A 27,325-nucleotide genomic window follows, 5' to 3' on the forward strand; every position below is an offset into this window, starting at 1 on the left:
TGGATTTTGGCTCACTCACGCCGCGTGGGGCTCCTTGAACTTGCCGACCTGCTGGATGTGGTACATGAGGTCGCCCCCGGTGACGTACTCCATCACAAAGTACAGCCGGTCCTGCCGCCCAGTTCGGACCAGTTTGGACCAGTTTGGACCAGTTCACTCCCAGTCCCCTCCCAGTTCAGCCCAGTGCCCCAAAATCCCCAAATTTCCCCAAAACTCCCCAAAAATTCCAGCCCCAAATGAAGATTCCGCCACCAAAAAGGGCCAGAAATGGTGAAAGCTCATCCCAGTTCGGACTAGTTTGGACCAGTTCATCCCAGTTTGGACCAGTTCACTCCCAGTCCCCTCCCAGTTCAGCCCAGTGACCACTCCCAGTGCTCCCAGTTTATCCCAGTTCATCCCAGTCCATCCCTTTCCATTGGCTCCCATTGGTTCCCATTGACTTCCATTGGCTCCCATTGACTTCACTGACTCCCAGTAACTCCCAGTTCATCCCAGTAACTTCCAGTTGCTCCCAGTCCATCCCAGTCCCTCCCAGTCCATCCCAGTCCCTCCCAGTCCATCCCAGTCCCCTCCAATCCTCTCCCAGTCCCTCCCAGTTCATCCCCTCCCATTGGCTCCCATTGGCTCCCATTGACTTCACTGACTCCCAGTTCATCCCAGTTGCTCCCAGTCCATCCCCGTCCCTCCCAGTCCCTCCCAGTAACTCCCAGTCCCTCCCAGTTGCTCCCGGTGTCTCACGGGGGTCTGGAAGGTGGAGTGCAGGTGTGTCAGGAAGTGGGGGCGGGGCCCCAGGGCCAACACCCTCCTCTCCACCAGTGCTCCCAGTTCATCCCAGTGACCACCCCAACTCCAACTGCTCCCAGTTCACTCCCAGTTCATCCCCTCCCATTGGCTCCCATTGGCTCCCATCAGTTTCCATTGGCTCCCATTGACTTCATTGACTCCCAGTAACTCCCAGTCCCTCCCAGTAACTCCCAGTCCATCCCAGTCCCCTCCAATCCTCTCCCAGTTCATCTCCCTCCATTGGCTCCCATTGGCTTCCATTGGCTCCCATTGACTTCCATTGGCTCCCACTGACTTCATTGACTCCCAGTAACTCCCAGTTGCTCCCAGTCCAGCCCAGTTGCTCCCAGTTTATCCCGGTCCATCCCAGTTGCTCCCAGTCCCTCCCAGTCCATCCCAGTCCCCTCCAATCTGCTCACAGTCCCTCCCAGTTCATCCGCTTCCATTGGTTCCCATTGGCTCCCATTGACTTCATTGACTTCCAGTAACTCCCAGTTCATCCCAGTAATTCCCAGTCCCTCCCAGTAACTCCCAGTCCATCCCAGTAACCCCCAGTCCATCCCAGTCCATCCCAGTCCCTCCCAGTCCATCCCAGTCCCTCCCAGTTCATCCCCTCCCATTGGTTCCCACTGGTTCCCATTGGTTCCCATTGGCTTCCATTGGCTCCCATTGACTTCATTGACTCCCAGTAACTCCCAGTCCATCCCAGTTGCTCCCAGGCCCTCCCAGTCCCTCTCAGTTGCTCCCAGTCCCTCCCAGTTGCTCCCAGTCCATCCCAGTCCATCCCAGTCCCCTCCAATCCTCTCCCAGTCCCTCCCAGTCCATCCCAGTTCATCCCCTCCCATTGGCTCCCATTGACTTCATTGACTCCCAGTCCCTCCCAGTCGCTCCCAGTCGCTCCCAGTCCCTCCCAGTCCATCCCAGTCCCCTCCAATCCTCTCCCAGTCCCTCCCAGTTCATCCCCTTCCATTGGCTCCCATTGGTTCCCATTGGTTCCCATTGGCTTCCATTGGCTCCCATTGACTTCATTGACTCCCAGTCCCTCCCAGTCGCTCCCAGTCCCTCCCAGTCGGTCCCAGTCGCTCCCAGTCGCTCCCAGTCGCTCCCGGCGTCTCACGGGGGTCTGGAAGGTGGAGTGCAGGTGTGTCAGGAAGTGGGGGCGGGGCCCCAGGGCCAGCACCCTCCTCTCCACCAGGGTGGAGGCGGCGTCGTCGTCCTGCACCACCACGTCCTTCTTCAGGATCTTGATGGCAAAGAGCTCGGCCGAGCCCCGCCGCTCCGCCAGCATCACCTGCGGAACGTTCCAGAAGCTCCCAGAATGTTCCGGAATTTTTGGGAATTTTTTGGGAATTTTTTGAAATTTTTTTCCGATTTTTCTTGATTTTTTTCAATTTTTGGCCATTTTGTAATGATTTTTTTGGGTGGTTATGGCACATTTTTTTTATTGATTTCATGGTCTCGTTTGTGCCCCAGAAGATTTGGGATTTTCAGGAATTTTTTGAAATTTTTTTGAATTTTTTAGCTTTTTTTTTGGATTTTTTTTCCATTTTTTTCAATTTTTGTTGCCATTTTTAAAATGATTTTTTCTGTGGTTTTCATGGGATTTAGGGGCTATTTAATGATCCCATTAATGATCCCATTAATGATCCCAGAAGTGTTTCAAGTGATTTGGGATTTTTAGGATTTTTAAAAAATTTTTTTAGCATTTTTTTCAGATATTTTTTCAATTTTTTTCGAATTTTTTCCTATATTTTAATGATTTTTTTTCCTGTGGTTTTGGTGTGATTTGGGGGCTATTTCATGATCCCAGATGTATTCCAAGTGATTTGGGATTTTTAAGAATTTTTTTGGAATTTTTTAAAAGTTTTTGGGAATTATTGGTAATTTTTAGCCTTTTTTTTAGCCTTTTTTCCTGATTTTTTTTTCTAATTTATTTCAATTTTTTCGCCGTTTTTTCCCAAAATTGTTGGGAATTTTGGGAATTCTGCCCTCACCTTGCCGAAGCTGCCCTTACCCAGCACCATCAGGAAGGTGAAGTCCCCCAGCTGAGATTTGGGGCCATTTTTGGCCATTTTTCACCTTTTTTCCCAACATTTTGGAATCTTTTCCCGGAATTTTTTAGGAATTCCCAAAATTTGGGGAAATTTTGGGAATTCCAAGTTCTCACCTTTTCCTGTTGAATTTTGGAGTTATTTTGGGTTGGTTTAGGTCAATTTTTCACCATTTTTGGCCATTTTGGCCATTTTTCCGCCATTTTTTGCCTTTTTCCACCATTTTTCCCAATTTTTGGATTTTTCCCAAATTTTTTTGGGGAATTCCACGAACTTCTGGGAATTCTGGGATCTCACTTTTTTCAGGTGTGCCCATGTGAATTTTGGGTCAATTTTCTGCCATTTTTTGCCCTTTTTTGGCCGTTTTTCACCATTTTCCCGCCATTTTTTCACCGTTTTCCGCCATTTTTTTCACCGTTTTTCCCAATTTTTTTTTTGGGAATTCCCAAATTTTTGGGAATTCTGCCCTCACCTTGCCGAAGCTGCCCTTACCCAGCACCATGAGGAAGTGTGAAGTCACCCAGCTGAGATTTGGGGCCATTTTTGGCCATTTTTCACCTTTTTTCCCAACATTTTGAATCTTTTCCCGGAATTTTTTAGGAATTCCCAAAATTTGGGGAAATTTTGGGAATTCCAATTTCTCACCTTTTCCTGTTGAATTTTGGAGTTATTTTGGGTTGGTTTTAGGTCCATTTTTCACCATTTTGAGCCGTTTTCCGCCATTTTCTCACCATTTTCCCACCATTTTTTCCAGTTTTTTGAGATTTTTCCCAAATTTTTTTTGGGAATTCCAGGAACTTCTGGGAATTCTGGGATCTCACTTTTTTCAGGTGTGCCCATGTGAATTTTGGGTCAATTTTCTGCCATTTTTTTGCCATTTTTGGGCCGTTTTCCGCCATTTTTTCACCGTTTTTCCCCAATTTTTTTTTGGGAATTCCCAAATTTTTGGGAATTCTGCCCTCACCTTGCCGAAGCTGCCCTTGCCCAGCACCATGAGGAAGGTGAAGTCCCCCAGCTGAGATTTGGGGCCATTTTTGGCCATTTTTCACCTTTTTTCCCAACATTTTGGGATTTTTTCCCGGGATATTTTGGGAGTTCCCAAAATTTTTGGAGAATTTTGGGAATTCCAAGTTCTCGACCTTTTTCTGTTGAATTTTGGAGTTATTTTGGGTCAATTTTTTGCCGTTTTTTTGCCATTTTTTTGGCCGTTTTTCACCAGTTTTTCGCCATTTTTTCACCGTTTTCCGCCATTTTTTCACCGTTTTTTCCCAAAATTTTTGGGAATTTTGGGAATTCTGCCCTCACCTTGCCGAAGCTGCCCTTGCCCAGCACCATGAGGAAGGTGAAGTCCCCAGCTGGGAGCGGCCGCTGCCCGGGAGGCTCCGCTTGGGCTCGGTGGGGGAGGGGAGGGGGGAGGGGCCCGGGGGGGGGGAGGGGCCCGGCCCCCGCCGCACTTTCTGCACGCACAAAATTCCCAATTACTTCCATTTTTTCCCATTTTTTCCCCTTTTTTCCCACAATTTTCCCTTTTTTCCCCATTTCCCTCCCAATTTTCCCAATTTTTCCCCATTTTTCCAGCAATTTTTCCCTTTTTTTGGGATTTTTTCCAATTTTCCCACATTTTTTCCCTCTTTTTTTTTGGCCTTTCCCCCATTTTCCCCTTTAAAAAAATTCCCAAATTTTCTCCCCTTTTTTCCCGATTTTCTTCCATTTTTTACCACAATTTCCCCCTTTTTTTTCATTTTTTCACTCTTTTTTGGCCTTTCCTCCCATTTTTCCCTATTTAGAAATTTTCCCCAAAATTTCCCCATTTTTCATCTTTTTTCCCCCAATTTTTCCCATAATTTTTCCCTTTTTTCAAATTTTTCCCCAAAATTTTCCCCAGTTTTTCCCTTTTATTTTTAATTTTTCCCATTTTCCCCACAATTTCCCCACTTTTTTCCCTTTTTAAAAAACTTTTTCCACAAATTTTCCACTTTTTTCCCATTTTTTTCCTAATTTTCCCTCAATTTTTTCCCAATTTTTTCCCAATTTTTCCCCACTTTTCCCATTTTTTCCCTTTTTTCCCAATTTTACCTCGTACAGCTCCAGAGGATAATTGCAAGCCTGGAAAAAACAAAACAATTTGGGGAAAATTTGGGAATTTTGGGAATTTTTTGATAATTTTGGGAATATTTGGATATTTTGGGGAATTTTGGGAGAATTTTGGAGAAATTTTGTGAACTTTTGGGGATTTTTTTTTTTTAATTTTGGGACCTTTTTTTTTTATTTTAATTAGTTTTTTTAATTTTGGGAGATTTTGGGGTTCCAAAGAAATTTTAGGGAATTTTGGGGGCTCCAAAACCCCAATTTTTGGGCATTTTGGGTCTCAAAAACTCCAATTTTGGGGCATTTTTGGCGTTTTTTGAGGGGTTTTTTTGGATCTCTGGGAGGGATTTTTAATTTTCAGGGAATTTTTGAATTTTTGGGGGAAATGTTGGGAATTTTGGGGCTCTTTTGGCATTTTTGAGGCATTTTTGAGCTTTTTTGTTTTGTTTTTTTTTTTTTAATTTCTGGATGGGATTTTTTATTTTCAGGAAATTCTTGAAATTTTGGGGGGAAATTTTGGGGAAATTTTGGGGGAATTTTTGGGAATTTTGGGGCTCCAAAACTTCGAATTTTTGGGCATTTTGGGTCTCAAAAACTCCAATTTTGGGGCATTTTTGGTGTTTTTTGAGCTTTTTTTGAGCTTTTTTTTGGATCTCTGGGAGGGATTTTTAATTTTCGGGAAATTGTTGGAATTTTTGGGGGAAATGTTGGGAATTTTGGGGCTCCAAACCTCGAATTTTGGCCTGAGGCCGCAGTCGTCGGTGTCGGCCACGGGGACGTTGTAATATTCGCCCTCCTCCTGTTCAGCAGCTTGACCTGGAATTTGGGGGGAAAAACGGGAATTTTGGGCAAAAATGGCAATTTTGGGGATTTTTGGGGGAGTTACTCTGTGAATCTGTCCCAAATTCCCACCAAAATCCAGTAAAATCCTCCCCAAAATCCACCAAAAATCTCAAGTTTCTCCAAATTTCTCCCAGATTTTGCCCCAATTTCCCCAAAAATCCTCTTAAAAAATTCCAAAAAAGGCCTGAAAAAGTCATAAGAAAAATCCTAAAAAATTCCTAAAAGTTCCCAAAAATTCCCAAATCTCTTTCAGATCCCTTTACAAAATCAAAATAAATACCATTTTTCCCCCAAAAAATCCAATTTTTTTCTCAAAAAATCCCACTCCCCCCCAAAACCCTCCAAAAAATCCCAGAAATTCCCAAAAAGCCCAAAATTCCCATTTTTTCCACAAATTCCTTTGTCAACCCCCTTAAAACCCCCTAAAACCCCTTAAAAATTCCCAAAAATTCCCATTTTTTTCCCCTAAAATCCCATTTCGCCCCCAAAAAACCCTCCTAAGGGTTCAAAATTCCAAAATCCCCACAAAATTCCCAAAAATCCCCACAAAATTCCCAAATTCTTTCCAAACTCCCTTAAAACCCCCCTAAAAATCAAAATAATTCTTTTTTTTCCCCAAAAAAAACCTCAAAAAATCCAATTTATTCCCCAAAAAATCCCATTTCCCCCCCCAAACCCCCTGAAAAAAATCCCAAAAAATTCCCAAAAATTCCAAAATTCTCATTTGCCCCAAAATCCCCATTTTTGCCCCAAAATCCCCAATTTTGCCCCACCATCCGTCCACGTGGCCCTTGAGCAGCTCGGCCACGCCAAAGCTCACGGCGCCCATGAAATCACCATGACATTCCCAAATTCCTTCCAAATTCCCCCAAAAATCCCCACAAAATTCCCAAATTCCTTCCAAACTCCCTTAACACCCCCTAAAAATCAAAAATAATTCATTTTTTCCCCCAAAAAAACTCAAAAAATTCAATTTATTCCCCCAAAAATCCCATTTTCCCCCCCCAAAACCCCCCCCAAAAAAATCCCCAAAAATTCCCAAAAATCCAAATTAATTCCCAAATTGCCCAAATCCCCCATTTTTGGCCCCATTTTGCCCCACCATCCGTCCACGTGGCCCTTGAGCAGCTCGGCCACGCCGAAGCTCATGGCGCCCATGAAATCAACACAACATTCCCAAAATTCCCCGAAAATCCCCCAAAAATTCCCAAATTCCCCCCAAACTCCCTTAAAACCCCCTAAAAATCAAAAATAATTCATTTTTTTTCCCCAAAAAAACTCAAAAAATTCAATTTATTCCCCCAAAAAATCCCATTTTTCCCCCCAAAACCCCCCGAGAAAAATCCCAAAAAATCCCCAAAAATCCCCAAATCCCCATTTTTCCCAAAATCCCCATTTTTGGCCCCATTTTGCCCCACCATCCGTCCACGTGGCCCTTGAGCAGCTCGGCCACGCCGAAGCTCATGGCGCCCATGAAGTCGTTGCGCGACGTCCGGTCCCAGTCCCAGACCTCGACCGAGAGGCGCCGCTCCGCGTCCCGGGCCGCAGCGTGCTGGAAAAATGGGGAAAATCTGGGAATTTGGGGAAAATCCGGGAATTTCCAGGAAAAATCCCGAAATTTCTGTGAATTTCCTGCTCTTTTTCACGATTTTCCCAATTTTTTCCTGGATTTTTTCCCATTTTTTCTCTATTTTTTGCCTGATTTTTCCCCTGGATTTCTCCCATTTTTCCCCATTTTTCCCCCATTTTTTTCATTTTTTCCTCATTTTTTCCCCAAGTTTTTCCAGGTTTTTGCCCCAATTTTCCCCTTTTTTCCCCAAATTTTACCCCAATTTTCCCATTTTTTCCCCCAAATTTTCCCCCAATTTTTCCCATATTTTCCCAAGTTTTTCCCATTTTCCCCCCAATTTTTCCCCAATTTTCCCCATTTTTTCTCCAATTTTTCCCTATTTACTTCCCCATTTTTTCCCTAATTTTTCCCATTTTTTCCCACAATTTTTCCCATTTTCCCCCCCAATTTTTCTCCCCATTTTTCCCCCCAATTTTTCCCTTTTTTCCCCCAATTTTTTCCCCAATTTTTCCTATTTTTTACCCCAAATTTTCCCAATTTTCCCCCTTTTTTCCCCACAATTTTTCCCATTTTTTGCCCATTTTTTCCTCCAATTTTTCCCATTTTCCCCAATATTCCCAATTTTTCCCTTTTATTTCCCCAATTTCCCCCCAAATTTTCCCCAATTTCCCCCCAAATTTTCCCCAATTTTTCCCATTTTTTCCCCAATTTTTCACAAATTTTTGTCCCAATTTTCCCATTTTTTTCCTGAATTTTCCCAATTTTTCCCCGGATTTTTTTCTGATTTTCTCCATGAATTTTCCTGGATTTCTGCCCCTTTTTTCCCCTAATTTTTCTCTTTTAATTCCCAAATTTTTCCCGGTCCCAGTCCCAGACCTCGACCGAGAGGCGCCGCTCCGCGTCCCCGGGCCGCAGCGTGCTGGAAAAAATGGGGAAATCCGGGGGATTTGGGGAAAATCCGGGAATTTCCAGGAAAAATCCAGGAAAAATCCCGGAATTTCTGTGAATTTCCTGCTATTTTTCCCGATTTTCCCAATTTTTTCCTGGATTTTTCCCATTTTTTCTCTATTTTTTGCCTGATTTTTCCCCTGGATTTCTCCCATTTTTCCCCCAATTTTTTTCATTTTTTCCTCATTTTTTTCCCCAATTTTTCCAGTTTTTTCCCCAAATTTTCCCCATTTTTTCCCCAGTTTTGGCCATTTTTCCTCATTTTTTCCTCAATTTTTCCAGTTTTTTCCCCCAATTTTTCCCCCAATATTTCCCAATTTTGCCCCATTTATTCCCTGGATTTTTCCCCCCAATTTTTCCCATTTTTTCCCCAATTTTTCCCTTTTCTTTCCTGATTTTTTCCAATTTTTTCTCCATATTTTTTTCCCATTTTTTCTCCATTTTTCCCCTATTTTTTACTGAATTCTCCCCAATTTTCCCCATGTTTTTATCCAATTTTTCCCCATATTTTTCCCCTCATTCCCAATAAAATTTTCCCAAATTTTCCCATTATTTCCCGCCCGTTTTTTCCCATTTTCCGGGTTTTTCTCACAAGAGGAAGGCCTCGTTCCACACCGGGTTCAGCGTCGCCTTCACCCCTTTTTTCCTCTTTTTCCTGTTTTTTTCCCATTTTTCCCCATTTCTTCCTGTTTTTTTTTCCCCTTTTTTCCCCCATTTTATTCCCATATTTTTCCCAATTTTATTCCCATTTTTCCCCACTTTATTCCATTTTTTTCCTCATTTTATTCCCATTTTTTCCCCATTTTCCCCAAATTTTTATCCTGTTTATTCCCAATTTTTTCCCAGATTTTCCCCCAATTTTTCCCACTATTTTTCCCAATTTTTTCCCCATATTTTTCCCATTTTATTCCCATTTTATTCTAATTTTTAACCATTAATTGCCATTTTCTTCCCATTTTATTCCCATTTTTTTCCCGATTTTTTCCCAATTTTTTCCTGATTTTTCCCTTATTTTTCCCAATTTTTCCCCCATATTTTTCCCATTTTATTCTAATTTTTAACCATTTAATTCCCATTTTATTCCCACTTTTTTACCATTTTATTCCCATTTTTCCCCATTTTCCCCCCGATTTTTATCCCGTTTTTTCCCAATTTTTTCCCTGATTTTTTCCTGCATTTTCCCCCCAATTTTCCCCCTTATTTTTTCCCTTTTTCCCGCCCGTTTTTCCCCATTTTCCCGGTTTTTTCTCACAAGAGGAAGGCCTCGTTCCACACCGGGTTCAGCGTCGCCTTCACCGTCCGCGTTTTCTGCTTGGAGACGTTCTTGGGGTCTGGGATCAGCTTCAGCTTCACGTAGGGATCCGAGAGCCCGTTGGGATCCATCGGGATCAGGTTCCGCGCTTCCCCCACTAAAAAATTTGGGGAAAAAACGGGAAAAAACGGTGAAAAAATGGCGAAAATCGGTGAAAAAATGACGAAAATATGGGAAAAAAATCGATTTTTGGGGGGTTTTTGGGGGGTTTTTGGGATTTGGGATCCGAGAGCCCGTTGGGATCCATCGGGATCAGGTTCCGCGCTTCCCCCACTAAAAAATTTGGGGCAAAAACGGGAAAAAAACGGTGAAAAAATGGCGAAAATCGGTGAAAAAATGACAAAAATATGGGAAAAAAAATCGATTTTTTTGGGGTTTTTGGGGGGTTTTTGGGATTTGGGATCTGAGAGATTTTGGGATCCATCGGGATCAGGTTCCGGGCTTCCCCCACTGCCAAATTTGGGGCAAAAACGGGAAAAAACGGTGAAAAAATGGCGAAAATCGGTGAAAAAATGACAAAAATATGGGAAAAAATGGGGAAAAAATCGATTTTTTTTTTGGGTTTTTGGGGGGTTTTTGGGATTTGGGATCAGAGAGCCCGTTGGGATCCATCGGGATCAGGTTCCGCGCTTCCCCCACTGCCAAATTTGGGGCAAAAAACGGGAAAAAACGGTGAAGAAATGGCGAAAATCGGTGAAAAAATGACAAAAATATGGGAAAAAATGGGGAAAAATGGAAAATAAATGGGATTTTTGGGGGTTTTTGGGATTTGGGATCTGAGAGATTTTGGGATCCATCGGGATCAGGGTCCAGGCTTCCCCCACTGCAAAATTTGGGGAAAAAATGGGAAAAAACAGTGAAAAAATGGCGAAAATCGGTGAAAAAATGACAAAAATATGGGGCAAAAACAAGGAAAAAATCGATATTTTGAGTTTTTGGGGGGTTTTTGGGACTTAGGATCAGAGAGATTTTGGGATCAGGGTCTGGGATTCCAGAATGAGAAAATCCAGGAAAAAAAATGGGAAAAAAACGGTGAAAAAATGGCAAAAATCGGTGAAAAAATGACGAAAATAGGGAAAAAATGGGGGGGAAATGGAATTTTTGGGGGTTTTTTGGGATTTGGGATCTGAGAGATTTTGGGATCCATCGGGATCAGGTTCCGCGCTTCCCCCACTGCCAAATTTTGGGCAAAACCGGGAAAAAACGGTGAAAAAATGGCGAAAATTGGTGAAAAAATGACAAAAATATGGGAAAAAATGGGGAAAAATGGAAAATAATTGGGATTTTTGGGATTTGGGATCCGAGAGCCCGTTGGGATCCATCGGGATCAGGTTTCGGGGCTTCCCCCACTGCCAAATTTGGGGCAAAAACGGGAAAAAACGGTGAAAAAATGGAGAAAATCAGTGAAAAAATGACAAAAATATGGGGAAAAATGGGGGAAAAATGGAAAATAAGTGGGATTTTTGGGGGTTTTTGGGATTTGGGATCTGAGAGATTTTGGGATCCATCGGGATCAGGTTCCGCGCTTCCCCCACTGCCAAATTTGGGGCAAAAACGGGAAAAAACGGTTGAAAAAATGGCGAAAATCGGTGAAAAAATGACAAAAATATGGGAAAAAATGGGAAAAAATGGGGAATAAATGGGATTTGGGGGTTTTTGGGACTTGGGATCTGAGAGATTTTGGGATCAGGGGTCTGGGATTCCAGAATGGGAAAATCCAGGAAAAAAAATGGGAAAAAACGGTGAAAAAATGGCAAAAATCGGTGAAAAAATGACGAAAATTGTGGAAAAAATGGCGAAAATAGGAAAAAAATGGGGGGGAAATGGAATTTTTGGGGGGGTTTTTGGGATTTGGGATCTGAGAGATTTTGGGATCCATCGGGATCAGGTTCCGGGCTTCCCCACTGCCAAGTTTGGGGCAAAAACGGGAAAAAACGGTGAAAAAATGGCGAAAATCGGTGAAAAAATGACAAAAATATGGGAAAAAATGGGGAAAAAATCGATTTTTTTTTGGGTTTTTGGGGGGTTTTTGGGATTTGGGATCAGAGAGCCCGTTGGGATCCATCGGGATCAGGTCCCGCGCTTCCCCCACTGCCAAATTTGGGGCAAAAACGGGAAAAAACGGTGAAGAAATGGCGGAAAATCGGTGAAAAAATGACAAAAATATGGGAAAAAATGGGGGAAAAATGGAAAATAAATGGGATTTTTGGGGGTTTTTGGGATTTGGGATCTGAGAGATTTTGGGATCCATCGGGATCAGGGTCCAGGCTTCCCCCACTGCAAAATTTGGGGAAAAAATGGGAAAAAACAGTGAAAAAATGGCGAAAATCGGTTGAAAAAATGACAAAATATGGGGAAAAACAAGGAAAAAAATCGATATTTTGAGTTTTTGGGGGGTTTTTGGGACTTAGGATCAGAGAGATTTTGGGATCAGGGTCTGGGATTCCAGAATGAGAAAATCCAGGAAAAAAAATGGGAAAAAAACGGTGAAAAAATGGCAAAAATCGGTGAAAAATGACGAAATAGGGAAAAAATGGGGGGGAAATGGAATTTTATGGGGTTTTTTGGGATTTGGGATCTGAGAGATTTTGGGATCCATCGGGATCAGGTTCCGCGCTTCCCCCACTGCCAAATTTGGGGCAAAACCGGGAAAAAACGGTGAAAAAAATGGCGAAAATTGGTGAAAAAATGACAAAAATATGGGGAAAAATGGGGAAAAATGGAAAATAAGTGGGATTTTTGGGGGTTTTTGGGATTTGGGATCTGAGAGATTTTGGGATCCATCGGGATCAGGTTCCGCGCTTCCCCCACTGCCAAATTTGGGGCAAAAAACGGGAAAAAACGGTGAAAAAATGGCGAAAATCGGTGAAAAAATGACGAAAATATGGGAAAAAATGGGGGAAAAAAATCGATTTTTTTGGGGTTTTTGGGGGGTTTTTGGGATTTGGGATCGGAGAGATTTTGGGATCCATCGGGATCAGGTTCCGCGCTTCCCCCACTGCCAAATTTGGGCAAAAACGGGAAAAAACGGTGAAAAAAATGGCGATAAATCGGTGAAAAAATGACAAAAATATGGGAAAAATGGGGAAAAAATCTATTTTTTTTGGGTTTTTTGGGGGGTTTTTGGGATTTGGGATCGGAGAGACTTTGGGATCCATCGGGATCAGGTTCCGCGCTTCCCCCACTGCCAAATTTGGGGCAAAAACGGGAAAAAACGGTGAAAAAATGATAAAAATCGGTGAAAAAAATGACAAAAATATGGGAAAAAATGGGGAAAAAATGGGGAATAAATGGGATTTTGGGGGTTTTTGGGATTTGGGACCAAAGAGATTTTGGGATCAGGGTCTGGGATTCCAGAATGGGAAAATCCAGGAAAAAAAATGGGAAAAAACGGTGAAAAAAATGGCAAAAATCGGTGAAAAAATGACGAAAATTGGTGAAAAAATGGCGAAAATAGGAAAAAAATGGGGGGAAAATGGAATTTTTGGGGGGATTTTGGGATTTGGGATCCGAGAGCCCGTTGGGATCCATCGGGATCAGGTTCCGGGCTTCCCCACTAAAAAATTTGGGGCAAAAACGGGAAAAAACGGTGAAAAAATGGCGAAAATTGGTGAAAAATGACAAAAATATGGGAAAAAAAATCGATTTTTTGGGGGTTTTTGGGGGGTTTTTGGGATTTGGGATCCGAGAGCCCGTTGGGATCCATCGGGATCAGGTTCCGCGCTTCCCCCACTGCAAAATTTGGGGAAAAAACGGTGAAAAAATGGTGAAAATCGATGAAAAATGACAAAAATATGGGAAAAAATGGGAAAAAATGGAATTTTTGGGGGAGTTTCTGGGATTTGGGTTTTTTTTCCCTGCCCACTCCAGCAATCCCCCACTGGATTTTTGGGAATATTTTGGGAATTTTTTGGGAATATTTAGGGCACTTTTTTGGGGCACTTTTTGGGGACTTTTTGGGCTCTCCCACCTCAATTTTTTCCCGATTTTTTGGGCTTTTTCCCCATTTTTTGCTGGATTTTTACAGAGTTTTTTCCCTGATTATTCCAGGAATTTCTGGCCTCATTCCCAAGGATTTTTTGGGAATTTTTTTTTTTAATGTTTTACAATTTTTTGGTAATTTTTCGCCTCTCCCACCTCAATTTTTCCCAAATTTTTGGGTTTTTTCCCCATTTTTCCTCGGATTTTCACGGGGTTTTTTTTCCCTGCCCACCCCCAGCAATCCCCCCGGGGATTTTTTGGGAATATTTTGGGAATTTTTAAGGAATTTTTTGGGAATATTTTTTGGAATTTTTGGGCTCACCCACCTCAATTTTTTTCCCGATTTTTTGGGTTTTTTTCCCCATTTTCCCCCATTTTTTGCTGGATTTTTACAGGGTTTTTTCCCTGATTATTCCCAGGAATTTCTGAGCTCATTCCCAGGATTTTTTGGGAATTTTTTGGGAATTTTTTTTGGAATTTTTGGCCTCTCCCACCTCAAATTTTTCCTGATTTTTGGGGCTTTTTCCCATTTTTCCCCATGTTTTTCCTCATTTTTCCTCCGATTTTCACGGGGTTTTTTTTCCCTGCCCACCCCCAGCAATCCCCCAGCGGATTTTTTGGAATATTTTGGGAATTTTTTGGGAATATTTAGGGCATTTTTTGGGACTTTTTGGGCTCTCCACCTCAATTTTTTCCCGATTTTTTGGGCTTTTTCCCCATTTTTTGCTGGATTTTTACAGAGTTTTTTCCCTGATTATTCCCAGGAATTTCTGGCCTCATTCCCAAGGATTTTTTGGGAATTTTTTTGGAATGTTTTACCATTTTTTGGTAATTTTGGCCTCTCCCACCTCAATTTTTCCCAAATTTTTGGGGTTTTTTCCCCATTTTTCCTCGGATTTTCACGGGGTTTTTTTTTCCCTGCCCACCCCCAGCAATCCCCCCGGGGATTTTTTGGGAATATTTTGGGAATTTTAAGGAATTTTTTGGGAATATTTTTGGAATTTTTGGGCTCACCCACCTCAGTTTTTTCCTGAATTTTTGGATTTTCCCCATTTTTCCCCCATTTTTTGCTGGATTTTCACAGGGTTTTGTCCCCTGATAATTCCCAGGAATTTCTGGCCTCATTCCCAAGGATTTTTTGGGATATTTTGGGAATTTTTTGGGAATATTTAGGGCATTTTTTAGGGCATTTTTTGGGAATTTTTAGGCTCTCCACCTCAATCTTTTCCTGAATTTTTGGGAATTTTTCCCCATTTTTGCCCAGATTTTTACGGGTTTTTTTTCCCCTGCTCATTCCAAGGATTTTTTGGGAATTTTTTTGGATATATTGGGAATTTTTTGGGATATTTTTACGATTTTTTTTTGGGGAATTCCTGGCCTCTCCCACCTCAATTTTTCCCAAATTTTTGGGTTTTTTCCCCCATTTTTCCTCCGATTTTCACGGGTTTTTTTTCCCTGCCCACCCCCCAGCAATCCCCCGTGGATTTTTTGGGACTGTTTTGGGAATTTTTTGGGGAATTGCGGCACCTGTGACGTGGAGCTGCTCCCCGGGCAGCGCCTGGATGCGAATCTGGAGGCGCCCCCTCCTCTCGGTGTGATCGACCCCGCACAGGCTGGGAACGCTCTGCACACAGCGCTTGTGCACGTTCATCTCACAGCCTGCAGAAAAATGGGGATTTTTGGGATTTTTGGGGGAATTTTTGGGGAATTTTTCGGGAGTTTTTGGGGTCAAAACGGCGAAAAAATGGAAAAAATCGGAATTTTTTTGGATTTTTCGCAGATTTTTCACAAAAAAATCTCCCCCAAAAGTGGAATTTGAGGATGTTCGTCTTACAGCCTGCAGAAAAAATGGGAATTTGGGAAAATTGGAATTTTTGGGAATTTTTTGGGAATTTTTCGGGAGTTTTTGGGTCAAAACGGTGAAAAAATGAAAAAAATCGGAATTTTTTTGGATTTTTGCAGTTTTTTCCCCAAAATCGCCCCCAAATGCAGAGTTTGTGCACGTTCATCTCACAGCCTGCAGAAAAATGGGGATTTTTGGGATTTTTGGGAATTTTTGGGGAATTTTTCGGGAGTTTTTGGGGTCAAAACAGTGAAAAAATGGAAAAAATCGGATTTTTTTTTTATTTTTCGCAGATTTTTCACAAAAAAATCTCCTCCAAAAGTGGAATTTGTGCATTTTCATCTCACAGTCTGTAAAAAAATGGGAATTTTGGAATTTTGGGAATTTTTTGGGAGTTTTTGGGGTCAAAACGGCGAAAAAAATGGAAAAAATCGGATTTTTTTTTGGATTTTTCGCAGATTTTTCACAAAAAAATCTCCCCCGATGAGGAATTTGTGCACGTTCATCTCACAGTGTGTAAAAAAATGGGAATTTTGGAATTTTTGGGAATTTTTGGGGAATTTTTTGGGAGTTTTGGGGTCAAAACGGTGAAAAAATGAAAAAAATCGGATTTTTTTTTGATTTTTCGCAGATTTTTCCCCAAAATTCCCCTCTGCACACAGCGTTTGTGCACGTTCATCTCACAGCCTGCAGAAAAATGGAAATTTGGGAAGTTTTGGGAGTTTTTTGGGGAATTTTTCGGGAGATTTTGGGGTCAAAACGGCGAAAAAATGGAAAAAATCGGAATTTTTTTTGGATTTTTCGCTGATTTTTCACAAAAAAATCTCCCCCAGAAGTGGAATTTGTGCATTTTCATCTCACAGTCTGTAAAAAAATGGGAATTTTGGAATTTTTTGGGAATTTTTTGGGAGTTTTTGGGGTCAAAACGGCGAAAAAATGAAAAAAATCGGATTTTTTTTTAATTTTTCGCAGATTTTTCCCCAAAATCCCCCTCTGCACACAGCGCTTGTGCACGTTCATCTCACAGCCTGCAGAAAAATGGGAAATTTGGGAAAATTTGGGAATTTTTGGGAATTTTTTGGGAATTTTTTGGGAATTTTTTGGGAGTTTTTGGGGTCAAAACGGTGAAAAAATGAAAAAAATTGGATTTTTTTTTGATTTTTCGCAGATTTTTCCCCAAAATCCCCCTCTGCACACAGCGCTTGTGCACGTTCATCTCACAGCCTGCAGAAAAATGGGAAATTTTGGGATTTTTGGGAATTTTTGGGGAATTTTTTGGGAGTTTTTGGGGTCAAAACAGCGAAAAAATGAAAAAAATCGGATTTTTTTTTTTTCAGATTTTTCTCCCAAAAATTGCCCCCAGAAGTGGAATTTGAGGATGTTTATCTGACAGGCTGCAGAAAAAAGGGAATTTTGGGAAATCTGGGAATTTTTCGGGAATTTTTCGGGAGTTTTTGGGGTTAAAACGGTGAAAAATCGGATTTTTTCATCTCTCAGGATGAAAATTTGGGAAAATTCCTTAAAATGGCTTTAAAATGCCCCAAATCCACCCCTAAATTTATTTTAAATCCCTCAAAATTTAAAATAAAATTAAAAAAATATTAAAATAATCCTCAAAAATTCAAAATAAAATCCCAAAAATAAAAAAATCCCCAAAATTCAAAATAAAATCAAAAAAAAATTTAAAATTCCCCAAAATCAAAATAAAATCTTAAAAACTAAAAAAACCCTAAATTTAAAATAAAACAAAAAAAAATATCCCCAAATTTAAAATAAAATCCTTAAAAAAAAGTTAAAATTGCCCAAAATTCAGAATAAAATCCCAAAAAATTCAAAAAATCCCCAAAATTCAAAATAAAATAAAAAACAACAAAAATCCCCTCCCAAAGTTTCCCAAATTTCCCCCAAATTGCCAAGTTTTCCCCAAATCCTCCCAAAATTCCCCCTAAAAATTCACAAAACCCTTCCAAATCTCCCAAAATTCAAAATAAAATCCCAAAAATCCCAAAAAAATCCCCATAAATCAAAATAAATCCCCCAAAATTCAAAATAAATTCCCAAAAATCTCAAAAAATTCCCCAAAACTCCAAATAAAACCCAAAAATAAAAAAAAAATTCCCCAAATTTAAAATAAAACCCCAAAATCAAAATAAAATCCCCAACATTCAAAATAAAATCCCAAACCCCCAAAATTTTTCTCCAACCCCCCAAAATCCCCAAAACTCCCAAATTTCCCCCAAATTTTCCCCAAAAATGCCTCAAATCCCCTGAAAAAATCCCCCAAAAATCAAAATAAAACCCAAAAAATCCCCCCAAAATTCAAAATAAAACCCTCAAACCCCCCCAATTTTTTTCCCCAAGCCCCCCCAATTTTTCCCCCAACCCCCCAATCCCCCGAAAACCCCCAAATTCCCCCAAATTGGCCCAAATTTGCCCAAATTCCCGCGTTCTGGCTCACAGGAGCACTTCATGCCCTGGTGCACGAGGGCCGTAGAGCAGCGAGCCGCAGTGGTCGCAGAAGGTGGGGCTGCTGTAGCTGTGCACCTTGAACTTGTGCTTGTTCCGCGGGTCCTGGGGTTTGGGGAGAATTCCCGAGATTTTGGGAAAAATTCCCCACATTTTGGGGAAAAAAATCCGGGGGTTTTTGGGGAAAAAATGGGGATTTTAGGGGAAAAAATGGGGATTTTACACTAAATTCACAGGGTTTAAAGGGTTAAAATTGTCACATTTTGGGGAGAAATTTGGGATTTTTGGGAAAATTCCCAAGATTTTGGGCGAAAAAATGAAGATTTTAGGTCAAAAAATGGGGATTTTAGGGGGAAAAATGGGGATTTTACATGAAATTCCCAGGGTTTAAAGGGTTAAAATGGTCAAGTTCTGGGGAGAATTCCTGAAATTTGGGTGAAATTCCCGAAGTTTTGGGGAAAGTTCCCAAAAATTGGGGGGGGAAAAAGGGATTTTAGGTGGAAAAAAAAGGAAATTTTAGGTCAAAAAATGGGGAATTTAGGTGAAATTCCCAGGGTTTAAAGGGTTAAAATGGGCAAATTTGGGGGGAAATTCGGGGAGTTTTGGGGGAGAATTCCCAAAATTTTGGGAAAGATTCCAGAAATTTTGGGTGAAATTCCTGAAATTTTTGGAAAAAATGGGAATTTTGGGGGGAAAAATGGAGATTTTGGGGCCGCCGTGGTCGCAGAAGGTGGGGCTGCTGTAGCTGTGCACCTTGAACTTGTGCTTGTTCCGCGGGTCCTGGGGTTTGGGGAGAATTCCCGAGATTTTGGGAAAAATTCCCCACATTTTGGGGGAAAAAATCCGGGGGTTTTTGGGGAAAAAATGGGGATTTTAGGTCAAAAAATGGGGATTTTAGGTCAAAAAATGGGGATTTTACGTGGAATTCCCAGGGTTTAAAGGGTTAAAATGGTCAAATTTTGGGGTTTTGGGGAGAATTCCTGAAGTTTGGGTGAAATTACCAAAATTTTGAGAAAATTCCTGAAATTTTGGGTGAAGAAATGAAGATTTTAGGTCAAAAAATTGAGATTTTAGGGGAAAAATGGAGATTTTTCCAGGGTTTTAAGGGTTAAAATGGTCGAATTTTGGGGGTTCCAAAGGTTTTGGGGAGAATTCCCAAAATTTTGGGAAAAAATCCTGAAATTTTGGGGAAAAATTTTTGAGATTTTAGGGGGTGAAAAATGGGGATTTTAGGAGAAACTCCCAGGGTTTAAAGGGTTAAAATGGTCCCATTTTTGGGGGTTTGGGGGAGAATTCCCAAAATTTTGGGAGAAATTCCAGAAGTTTTGGGGTGAAATTCCAGACATTTTGGGAAAGAATGGGGATTTTGGGGAAAAAATGGCGATTTTGGGTGAATTTTTGACATTTTAAGGGTTGAAATGGTCACTTTTTGGGGAAATTTTGGGGGGAATTTTCAGGGATTTTTGGGGGGAGTTTTGGGAAATTTTCGGGAATTTTGGGGATTTTTTGAGGGGAATTTTGGGGCATTTTTGGGTATTTTTAAAGGGAATTTTGGGGGATTTCTGAGGGAATTTTTGGGAGAAATTTTGGAGGGAATTTTCAGGACATTTTCAGGGAAATTTGGGGAAATTTTCTGGGAATTTTGGGGGATTTGGGGGCAATTTTTGCAGGAATTTTGGGAGAATTTTGGGTGAATTTGGTGGGAATTTCAGGGATTTTTTGAGGGGAATTTCAGGGGATTTTGGGAGGAATTTTGTGAGAATTTTGGGGATTTTTAAAGGGGAATTTTGGGTGATTTTTGAGAAAATTTGGGGGGAATTTTGGGGATTTTTAAGGGGGATTTTGGGTGATTTTTGAGAAAATTTGGGGGGAATTTTGGGGATTTTTAAGGGGGATTTTGGGGGATTTTATGGGGGATTTTTGAGGAAATTTGGGGGGATTTTGGGGGGAATTTTTCAGGATTTTGGGGGGAATTTTTCAGGATTTTGGGGGGAATTTTTCAGGATTTTGGGACTCACGTCAGTCTGGGGTCCCTTCCCGGCCCCGGGGCATTCGAAGGTGACGAATTCGTGGCAGCGTTTGTGAACCACGAAACTGCAAACTGCCAACAAAAGGGTCAGGAACCGCCCAAAATTCCCAAAATTTCACCCAAATTCCACCCAAAATTTCCCCTAAAATTCCACCCAAAACTCACCCAGAATTCATCCTAAAATTCCCCAAAAATTCCACCCAAAATTCCCCCAAATTTCACCCAAAATTCCAAAACAATTCCACCCAAAAATTCCTAAAAATTCCACCCAAAATTCCCCCCAAAATTCATCCAAAAATTCCCCAAAAATTCCACCCAAAATTCCTAAAAATTCCCCCCAAATTTCCCAAAATTCGCCCCAAAATTCCACCCCAAATTCATCCTAAAATTCCCCAAAAATTCCACCCAAAAATCCAACCAAAATTCCCCCTAAAATTCCAAAAAATTCTCCCCAAAGTTCCCAAAAATCCACCAAAATTCCCCCCAAAATTCCAAAAAATTCCCTCAAAGTTCCCTTAAATTTCCAAAAAAATACCATAAAATTCCCAAAATTCCCCCCAAATTTTCCTCAAAAAGTTCCAAAATTCCCCCCAAAACTCCCTCAAAATTCCACCCAAAAATCCCCCTAAAATTCCTAAAAATTCTCCTCAAAATTCCCAAATTTTCACCCAAAAATTCCCCCCAAATTTCCCTCAAAAACTCCCAAAATTCCACCCAAAATTTCTCCAATTCCCCCCCCCCCCCAAAAACCCCAAAATCCTTAAATTTTCTCCCAAAATCCCATCCAGGACCCCCCAAAATTCCCAAATTTCCCCCCAAAATCCCCAAAATTCCCAATATTCTCCCCAAATTTTCCCAAAATTCCCCAAAAATTCCCCCCAAATCCCATCCAGGACCCCCCAAAATCCCCCCCAAATTCCCAAAATCCCAAATCCCCCCAAAATTCTCAAATTTCCCCCCAAAATTCTCCCAAAAATCCCCAAAATTCCCAATATTCTCCCCAAATTTTCCCAAAATTCCCCAAAAAATTTATTCCAGGACCCCCCAAAATCCCCCCCGAATTCCCAAAATCCCAAATCCCCCCAAAATTCCCCCAAATTCCCAAATTTCCCCGCCGTGGTTGCCGGGCAATGCCGTGGTTGCCATGGCAACGCAGCGCCGCCTGTCAATCACCGTCCAGGCCACGCCCACCCCAAATCCCAGGGCCCCAAAGCCCCAAATTTGGGAATTTTGGGAATTTTTGGGGTCTTGGGGAGGATTTGGGGGAATTTTGTGGAAATTTTGGGGATTTTGGGGGGAAATTGGGGAATTTTTGGGGTCTTGGGAGAATTTTTTGGGGGAATTTTGTCAAAATTTTGGGGATTTTGGGGAATTTTTGGGTTCTTGGGAGAATTTTTTAGGGATTCGTGGGGAATTTTGGGAATTTTTGGGGTCTTGGGGAGGATTTTGGGGAATTTTGGGTGGATTTGGGGGAAATTTTGGGAAATTTTAGGAATTTGGGGGGAATTTGGGGGAGTTTTGTGGAAAATTTGGGGATTTTGGAGGAAAATATGGGGGATTTTGGGAAAATTTGGGGGATTTCAGGAATTTTGGGGAGGATTTGGGGAAATTTTTGGGGTCTCAGGCGGATTTGGGGGAAATTTTGGGGGATTTTGGAAGAATTGGGGAAAATTTGGGGAAAATTGGGGGGAATTTTAGGGAAATTTGGGGGAATTTTGTGGAAATTTTTGGGATTTTGGGGGGAATTTGGGGAAATTTTGGGGGATTTGGGGGAAATTTTGGGGAAGTTTGGGGTCTTAGGGGGAGTTGGGGGAAACCTTAGGAAAATTTTGGGATTTTGGGGGGAGTTTGGGGAAAATTTTGGGGAATTTGGGGGGAATTTGAGGGAATTTGGAGGGGATTTTGGGGTCCTCAGTGAGGATTTGGGGTAATTTTGGGGATTTGGGGGGAGATTTTGGGTAATTTTGGGGGGATTTTGGAATTTTGGGGGGATTTTGGGAATTTTGGGGATTTTTTGGGTGATTTTGGGGGGATATTTTGGGGGGATTTTGGGGATTTTTTGGTGATTTTTTTGGTGATTTTGGGGAGATTTTGGGGGGAGATTTTGGGATAATTTTGTGGGGATTTGGGGAATTTTGGGGATTTTGGGGGATTTGAGGGGGAATTTTGGGGGGATTTTGGGAATTTTGGGGGGATTCGGGGGGATTTTAGGGGAAATTTTCAGGGAATTTTGGGGGGAGATTTTGGGGGGATTTGGGGATTTTTGTGGGAGATTTTGGGATTTTTGGGGTAATTTGGGGGATTTTGGGATTTTGGAGAATGTTGGGGTAATTTTGGGGTAATTTTGGGGTAATTTTGGGGTAATTTTGGGGTGGATTTTGGGGTAATTTTGGGTGGATTTTGGGGTGGATTTTGGGGTAATTTTGGGTATTTGGGTCTCACCCATGCACTGCAGGCCCTGTTTGCCGATGCCCCTGGAGAGAGAGAGAGAGAGAAAAGGGGAGGGGTCAGCGCCGGGGCACACCTGGGCACACCTGAGATAGACCTGAGATACACCTGGGCACACCTGGGCACACCTGAGATACACCTGGGCATGGCTGGGATACACCTGGGCACACCTGAGATAGATAAACACACCTGAGATACACCTGGGCACACGTGGGGGGAGCACCTGGGCACACCTGAGATAGATAAACACACCTGGGCACACCTGAGATACACCTGAGATACACCTGGGCACAGCTGGGACACACCTGGGCACAGCTGAGACACACCTGGGGTCACCTGAGGTCACCTGGGCACACGTGGGGTCACCTGTGTGACCCCCAGGTGTGTCACACCTGCCCAGGTGTGTCCCAGGTGTGTCCCAGGTGTGTGACACCTGCCCAGGTGTGTGACAGGTGCGTGACTGACCAGCTGCAGTTGGTGCAGTGGCTGCAGAAGGTGGGCTGCTTGAAGAACCCCCCGTGTTTGATGGACTCAGGTGTGTCCCACCTGCCCAGGTGTGTCCCAGGTGTGTCCCACGTGTCCCCCCAGGTGTGTGACACCTGCCCAGGTGTGTGACTGACCAGATGAAGTCGGTGCAGTGGCTGCAGAAGGTGGGCTGCTTGAAGAACCGCGCCGTGAAGCGGTGACTCACCTGTCCCATCCCCCCCAGGTGTGTCCCACGTGTCCCCCCAGGTGTGTCACACCTGCCCAGGTGTGTCCCAGGTGTGTGACTGACCAGATGAAGTCGGTGCAGTGGCTGCAGAAGGTGGGCTGCTTGAAGAACCGCGCCGTGAAGCGGTGACTCACCTGTCCCATCCCCCCCAGGTGTGACACAGGTGTGACAGGTGTGTCCCACGTGTCCCCCCCAGGTGTGTCAGGTGTGTCACACCTGCCCAGGTGCGTGACTGACCAGCTGCAGTCGGTGCAGTGGCTGCAGAAGGTGGGCTGCTTGAAGAACCCCCCGTGTTTGATGGACTCAGGTGTGACACAGGTGTGACAGGTGTGTGACAGGTGTGTGACAGGTGTGTGACAGGTGTGTGACAGGTGTGTGACAGGTGTGTCACACCTGCCCAGGTGCGTGACTGACCAGCTGCAGTCGGTGCAGTGGCTGCAGAAGGTGGGCTGCTTGAAGAACCCCCCGTGTTTGATGGACTCAGGTGTGACAGGTGTGTGACAGGTGTGTGACAGGTGTGTCACACCTGCCCAGGTGTGTCCCAGGTGCGTGACTGACCAGATGAAGTCGGTGCAGTGGCTGCAGAAGGTGGGCTGCTTGAAGAACCGCGCCGTGAAGCGGTGACTCACCTGTCCCATCCCCCCCAGGTGTGTCCCAGGTGTGTCCCACGTGTCCCCCCAGGTGTGTGACACCTGCCCAGGTGTGTGACTGACCAGATGAAGTCGGTGCAGTGGCTGCAGAAGGTGGGCTGCTTGAAGAACCGCGCCGTGAAGCGGTGACTCACCTGTCCCATCCCCCCCAGGTGTGACACAGGTGTGACAGGTGTGTCATAGGTGTCCCCCCCAGGTGTGTCAGGTGTGTCACACCTGCCCAGGTGTGTGACAGGTGCGTGACTGACCAGATGAAGTCGGTGCAGTGGCTGCAGAAGGTGGGCTGCTTGAAGAACCCCCCGTGTTTGATGGACTCAGGTGTGACACAGGTGTGACAGGTGTGTGACAGGTGTGTGTCAGGTGTGTCACACCTGCCCAGGTGCGTGACTGACCAGATGAAGTCGGTGCAGTGGCTGCAGAAGGTGGGCTGCTTGAAGAAGCGCGCCGTGAAGCGGTGACTCTTCACCTCGTGCACCACCTTGTGCCGCAGCGCCCCCCGGCGGCAGAACAGCGGCCGGCCGCCTCCGGCCACTCCGGCCACTCCGGCCACTGACCGCTCCGGCTCCGCCAGCGCCATGGGCACACGGACAGACAGACACCTGTGGGAGAGAGAGAGAGAGAGGTGAGGGGGACACCTGGATGGACAGACAGACACCTGGATGGGCACACGGATGGACAATGCCACTCCGGCCACTCCGGCCACTGACCGCTCCGGCTCTGCCAGCGCCATGGGCAGATGGACACACGGACACCTGTGGGGGAGAGAGAGAGAGGTGAGGGGGACACCCGGATGGACACACGGACACCTGGATGGACACACGGACACCTGGATGGACACACGGACACCTGGATGGGCACATGGATGGACACTGCCCCTCCGGCCACTGACCGCTCCGGCCACTGGCTGCTCCAGTTTCACCTGCGCTATTGCACACCCTGCTGGACAGACGGACACCTGGACAGACGGACATGAGGATGGACACACGGACACCTGGATGGACAATGGACACCTGGATGGACACTGCCCCTCCGGCCACTCCGGCCACTGACCACTCTGGTCTCACCTGTGCCACTGCAGACCCTGCTGGACAGATGGACACCTGGACAGACGGACACCTGGATGGACACACAGACATGAGGATGGACACCTCGATGGACAGATGGACACTGGACGGACACTGCCCCTCCGGCCACTGACCGCTCTGGTCTCACCTGCGCTACTGCAGACCCTGCTGGACAGATGGACACCTGGACAGACGGACACCTGGATGGACACACGGACACCTGGATGGACACACGGACATGAGGATGGACACGAGAACATGAGAATGGACTCACGGACACCTGGACGGACCCACGGACACAGCCATGGACACCTGGACGGACCCACGGACAGCTGCATGGACCCACGGACACCGGGACGGACCCACGGACAGCTGGACATCTGGACCTGGCTGGAGCCATGGACTCCTGGACACCTGGACGGACACAAGGACAGAGCCGTGGACAGAGCCACGGACACATGGACGGGCACACAGACACCTGGACGGACACATGGACACCTGGACGGACACAAGGACAGAGCCGTGGACAGACCCACGGACACACGGACGGACACACAGACACCTGGACGGACACATGGACACCTGGACGGACACAAGGACAGAGCCGTGGACAAAGCCACGGACACCTGGACGGACACACGGACAGAGACATGGACACACAGACAGACACACGGACAGAGACATGGGCACACGGATACATGGACAGAACCACAGACACACAGACACCTGGATGGACACATAGACAGAGCCACGGACACACGGACGGACACACAGACAGACACGGACACCTGGATGGACACAAGGACAGAGCCATGGACACCTGGACGGACACACGGACAGAGCTGTGGACAGAGCCACGGACACCTGGACGGACATACGAACACCTGGACGGACACACGGACAGAGACACAGACACCTGGACACCTGGACAGACACACGGACAGAGACACGGACACCTGGATGGACACACGGACAGACACGGACACCTGGACGGACACACGGACAGAACCATGGACAGAGCCATGGCCGGACACTGGAGTGGACAATGAGGTGGACATTGGAGTGGACACAGGGATGGACACAGGGACGGACACAGGAGTGGACACACGGACAGACCCATGGCCGGACACTGGAGTGGACACAGGGACAGACCCACGGACACAGGAGTGGACACTGGGGTGGACACGGGATGGACACAGGGACATGGGGATGGACACAGGGGTGGACACAGGAGTGGACACAGGGATGGACACACGGACAGACCCACGGACACTGGGGTGGACACAGGGGTGGACACGGGGATGGACACACGGACACAGGGGAGGACACAGGGATGGACACTGGAGTGGACACAGGGACTGACCCACAGACACTGGAGTGGACACCGGGATGGACACACGGCCAGACCCACGGACACAGGACCAGACCCACAGATGGACACTGGAGTGGACACAGGGAGTGACCCACAGACACTGGAGTGGACACAGGGGTGGACACAGGGATGGACCCACGGACAAGGAGATGGACACTGGAGTGGACACACAGACAGACCCATAGATGGACACAGGAGTGGACACGGGGATGGACACAGGGACTGACCCATGGCCGGACACAGGAGTGGACACTGGGGTGGACACTGGGATGGACACACGGACAGACCCACGGACACAGGACCAGACCCGCAGATGGACACAGGAGTGGACACTGGGGTGGACACACAAACATGGGGATGGACACAGGGATGGACACAGGGACTGACCCACAGATGGACACAGGAGTGGACACTGGGGTGGACACACGGACATGGGGATGGACACAGGGATGGACACACGGACTGACCCACAGATGGACACAGGAGTGGACACTGGGGTGGACACGGGGATGGACACACGGACATGGGGATGGACACAGGGATGGACACGGGGATGGACCCACGGACACGGAGATGGACACTGGAGTGGACACTGGGATGGACACACGGACATGGGGATGGACACGGGGATGGACACAGGGACTGACCCACAGATGGACACAGGAGTGGACACTGGGGTGGACAAAGCGACAGCACCACGGACAGACGGACACACCCACAGACCCACGGACACACGGACAGACGGACAGACAGACAGACACACCCACGGACTGACCTGAACTCTGCGGCCGCTCGGGCGCTGCTCGGACACGCGGCTGCTCCTCCGGCCGGACCCACGGACACCCGGCCGGACCCACGGACACTCGGTCACTCGGTCAGAGCCCGGCCGGACCCACGGACACACGGACACTGGGACAGCCCCACGGACACCTGGCCGGACCCACGGACACTCGGACACACAGACAGCCCCACGGACACTCGGACAGCCCCACGGACACACGGACAGCCCCACGGACGCTCGGACAGCCCCACGGACACACGGACAGCCCCACGGACAGCCCCACGGACACTCGGACACTCGGCCGGGCCCCGCGGCAGCCGGAGAGGGGCGTGGCTTAGCGCCGTGGGCGTGGCCTAGAGGGACGGGGGCGTGGCCTCGGCATTG

The 27,325-nt window shown here is 45.3% G+C and overlaps 1 protein-coding gene across 1 annotated transcript; it reads right to left on the reverse strand.

Moving 5' to 3' along the window:
- Window positions 1-27,297, reverse strand: LOC135292023 (protein kinase C gamma type-like). The gene is given in 17 exon segments (XM_064406270.1): window positions 1-111; window positions 1,901-2,074; window positions 2,778-2,828; window positions 3,307-3,358; window positions 4,140-4,291; window positions 4,911-4,940; window positions 5,653-5,738; window positions 7,179-7,275; window positions 8,212-8,254; window positions 9,536-9,692; window positions 15,104-15,235; window positions 17,878-17,905; window positions 17,907-17,990; window positions 19,904-19,986; window positions 22,357-22,388; window positions 24,117-24,323; window positions 26,936-27,297. Coding segments are annotated over 16 exon segments (1,482 nt in total). The 5' UTR covers window positions 24,302-24,323; window positions 26,936-27,297; the 3' UTR covers window positions 1-15.
- Window positions 27,298-27,325: the final 28 nt, after the last annotated feature.

Source organism: Passer domesticus, unplaced genomic scaffold (assembly GCF_036417665.1).
Source record: "Passer domesticus isolate bPasDom1 unplaced genomic scaffold, bPasDom1.hap1 HAP1_SCAFFOLD_180, whole genome shotgun sequence".
NCBI classification, from domain to species: Eukaryota; Metazoa; Chordata; class Aves; order Passeriformes; family Passeridae; genus Passer; species Passer domesticus.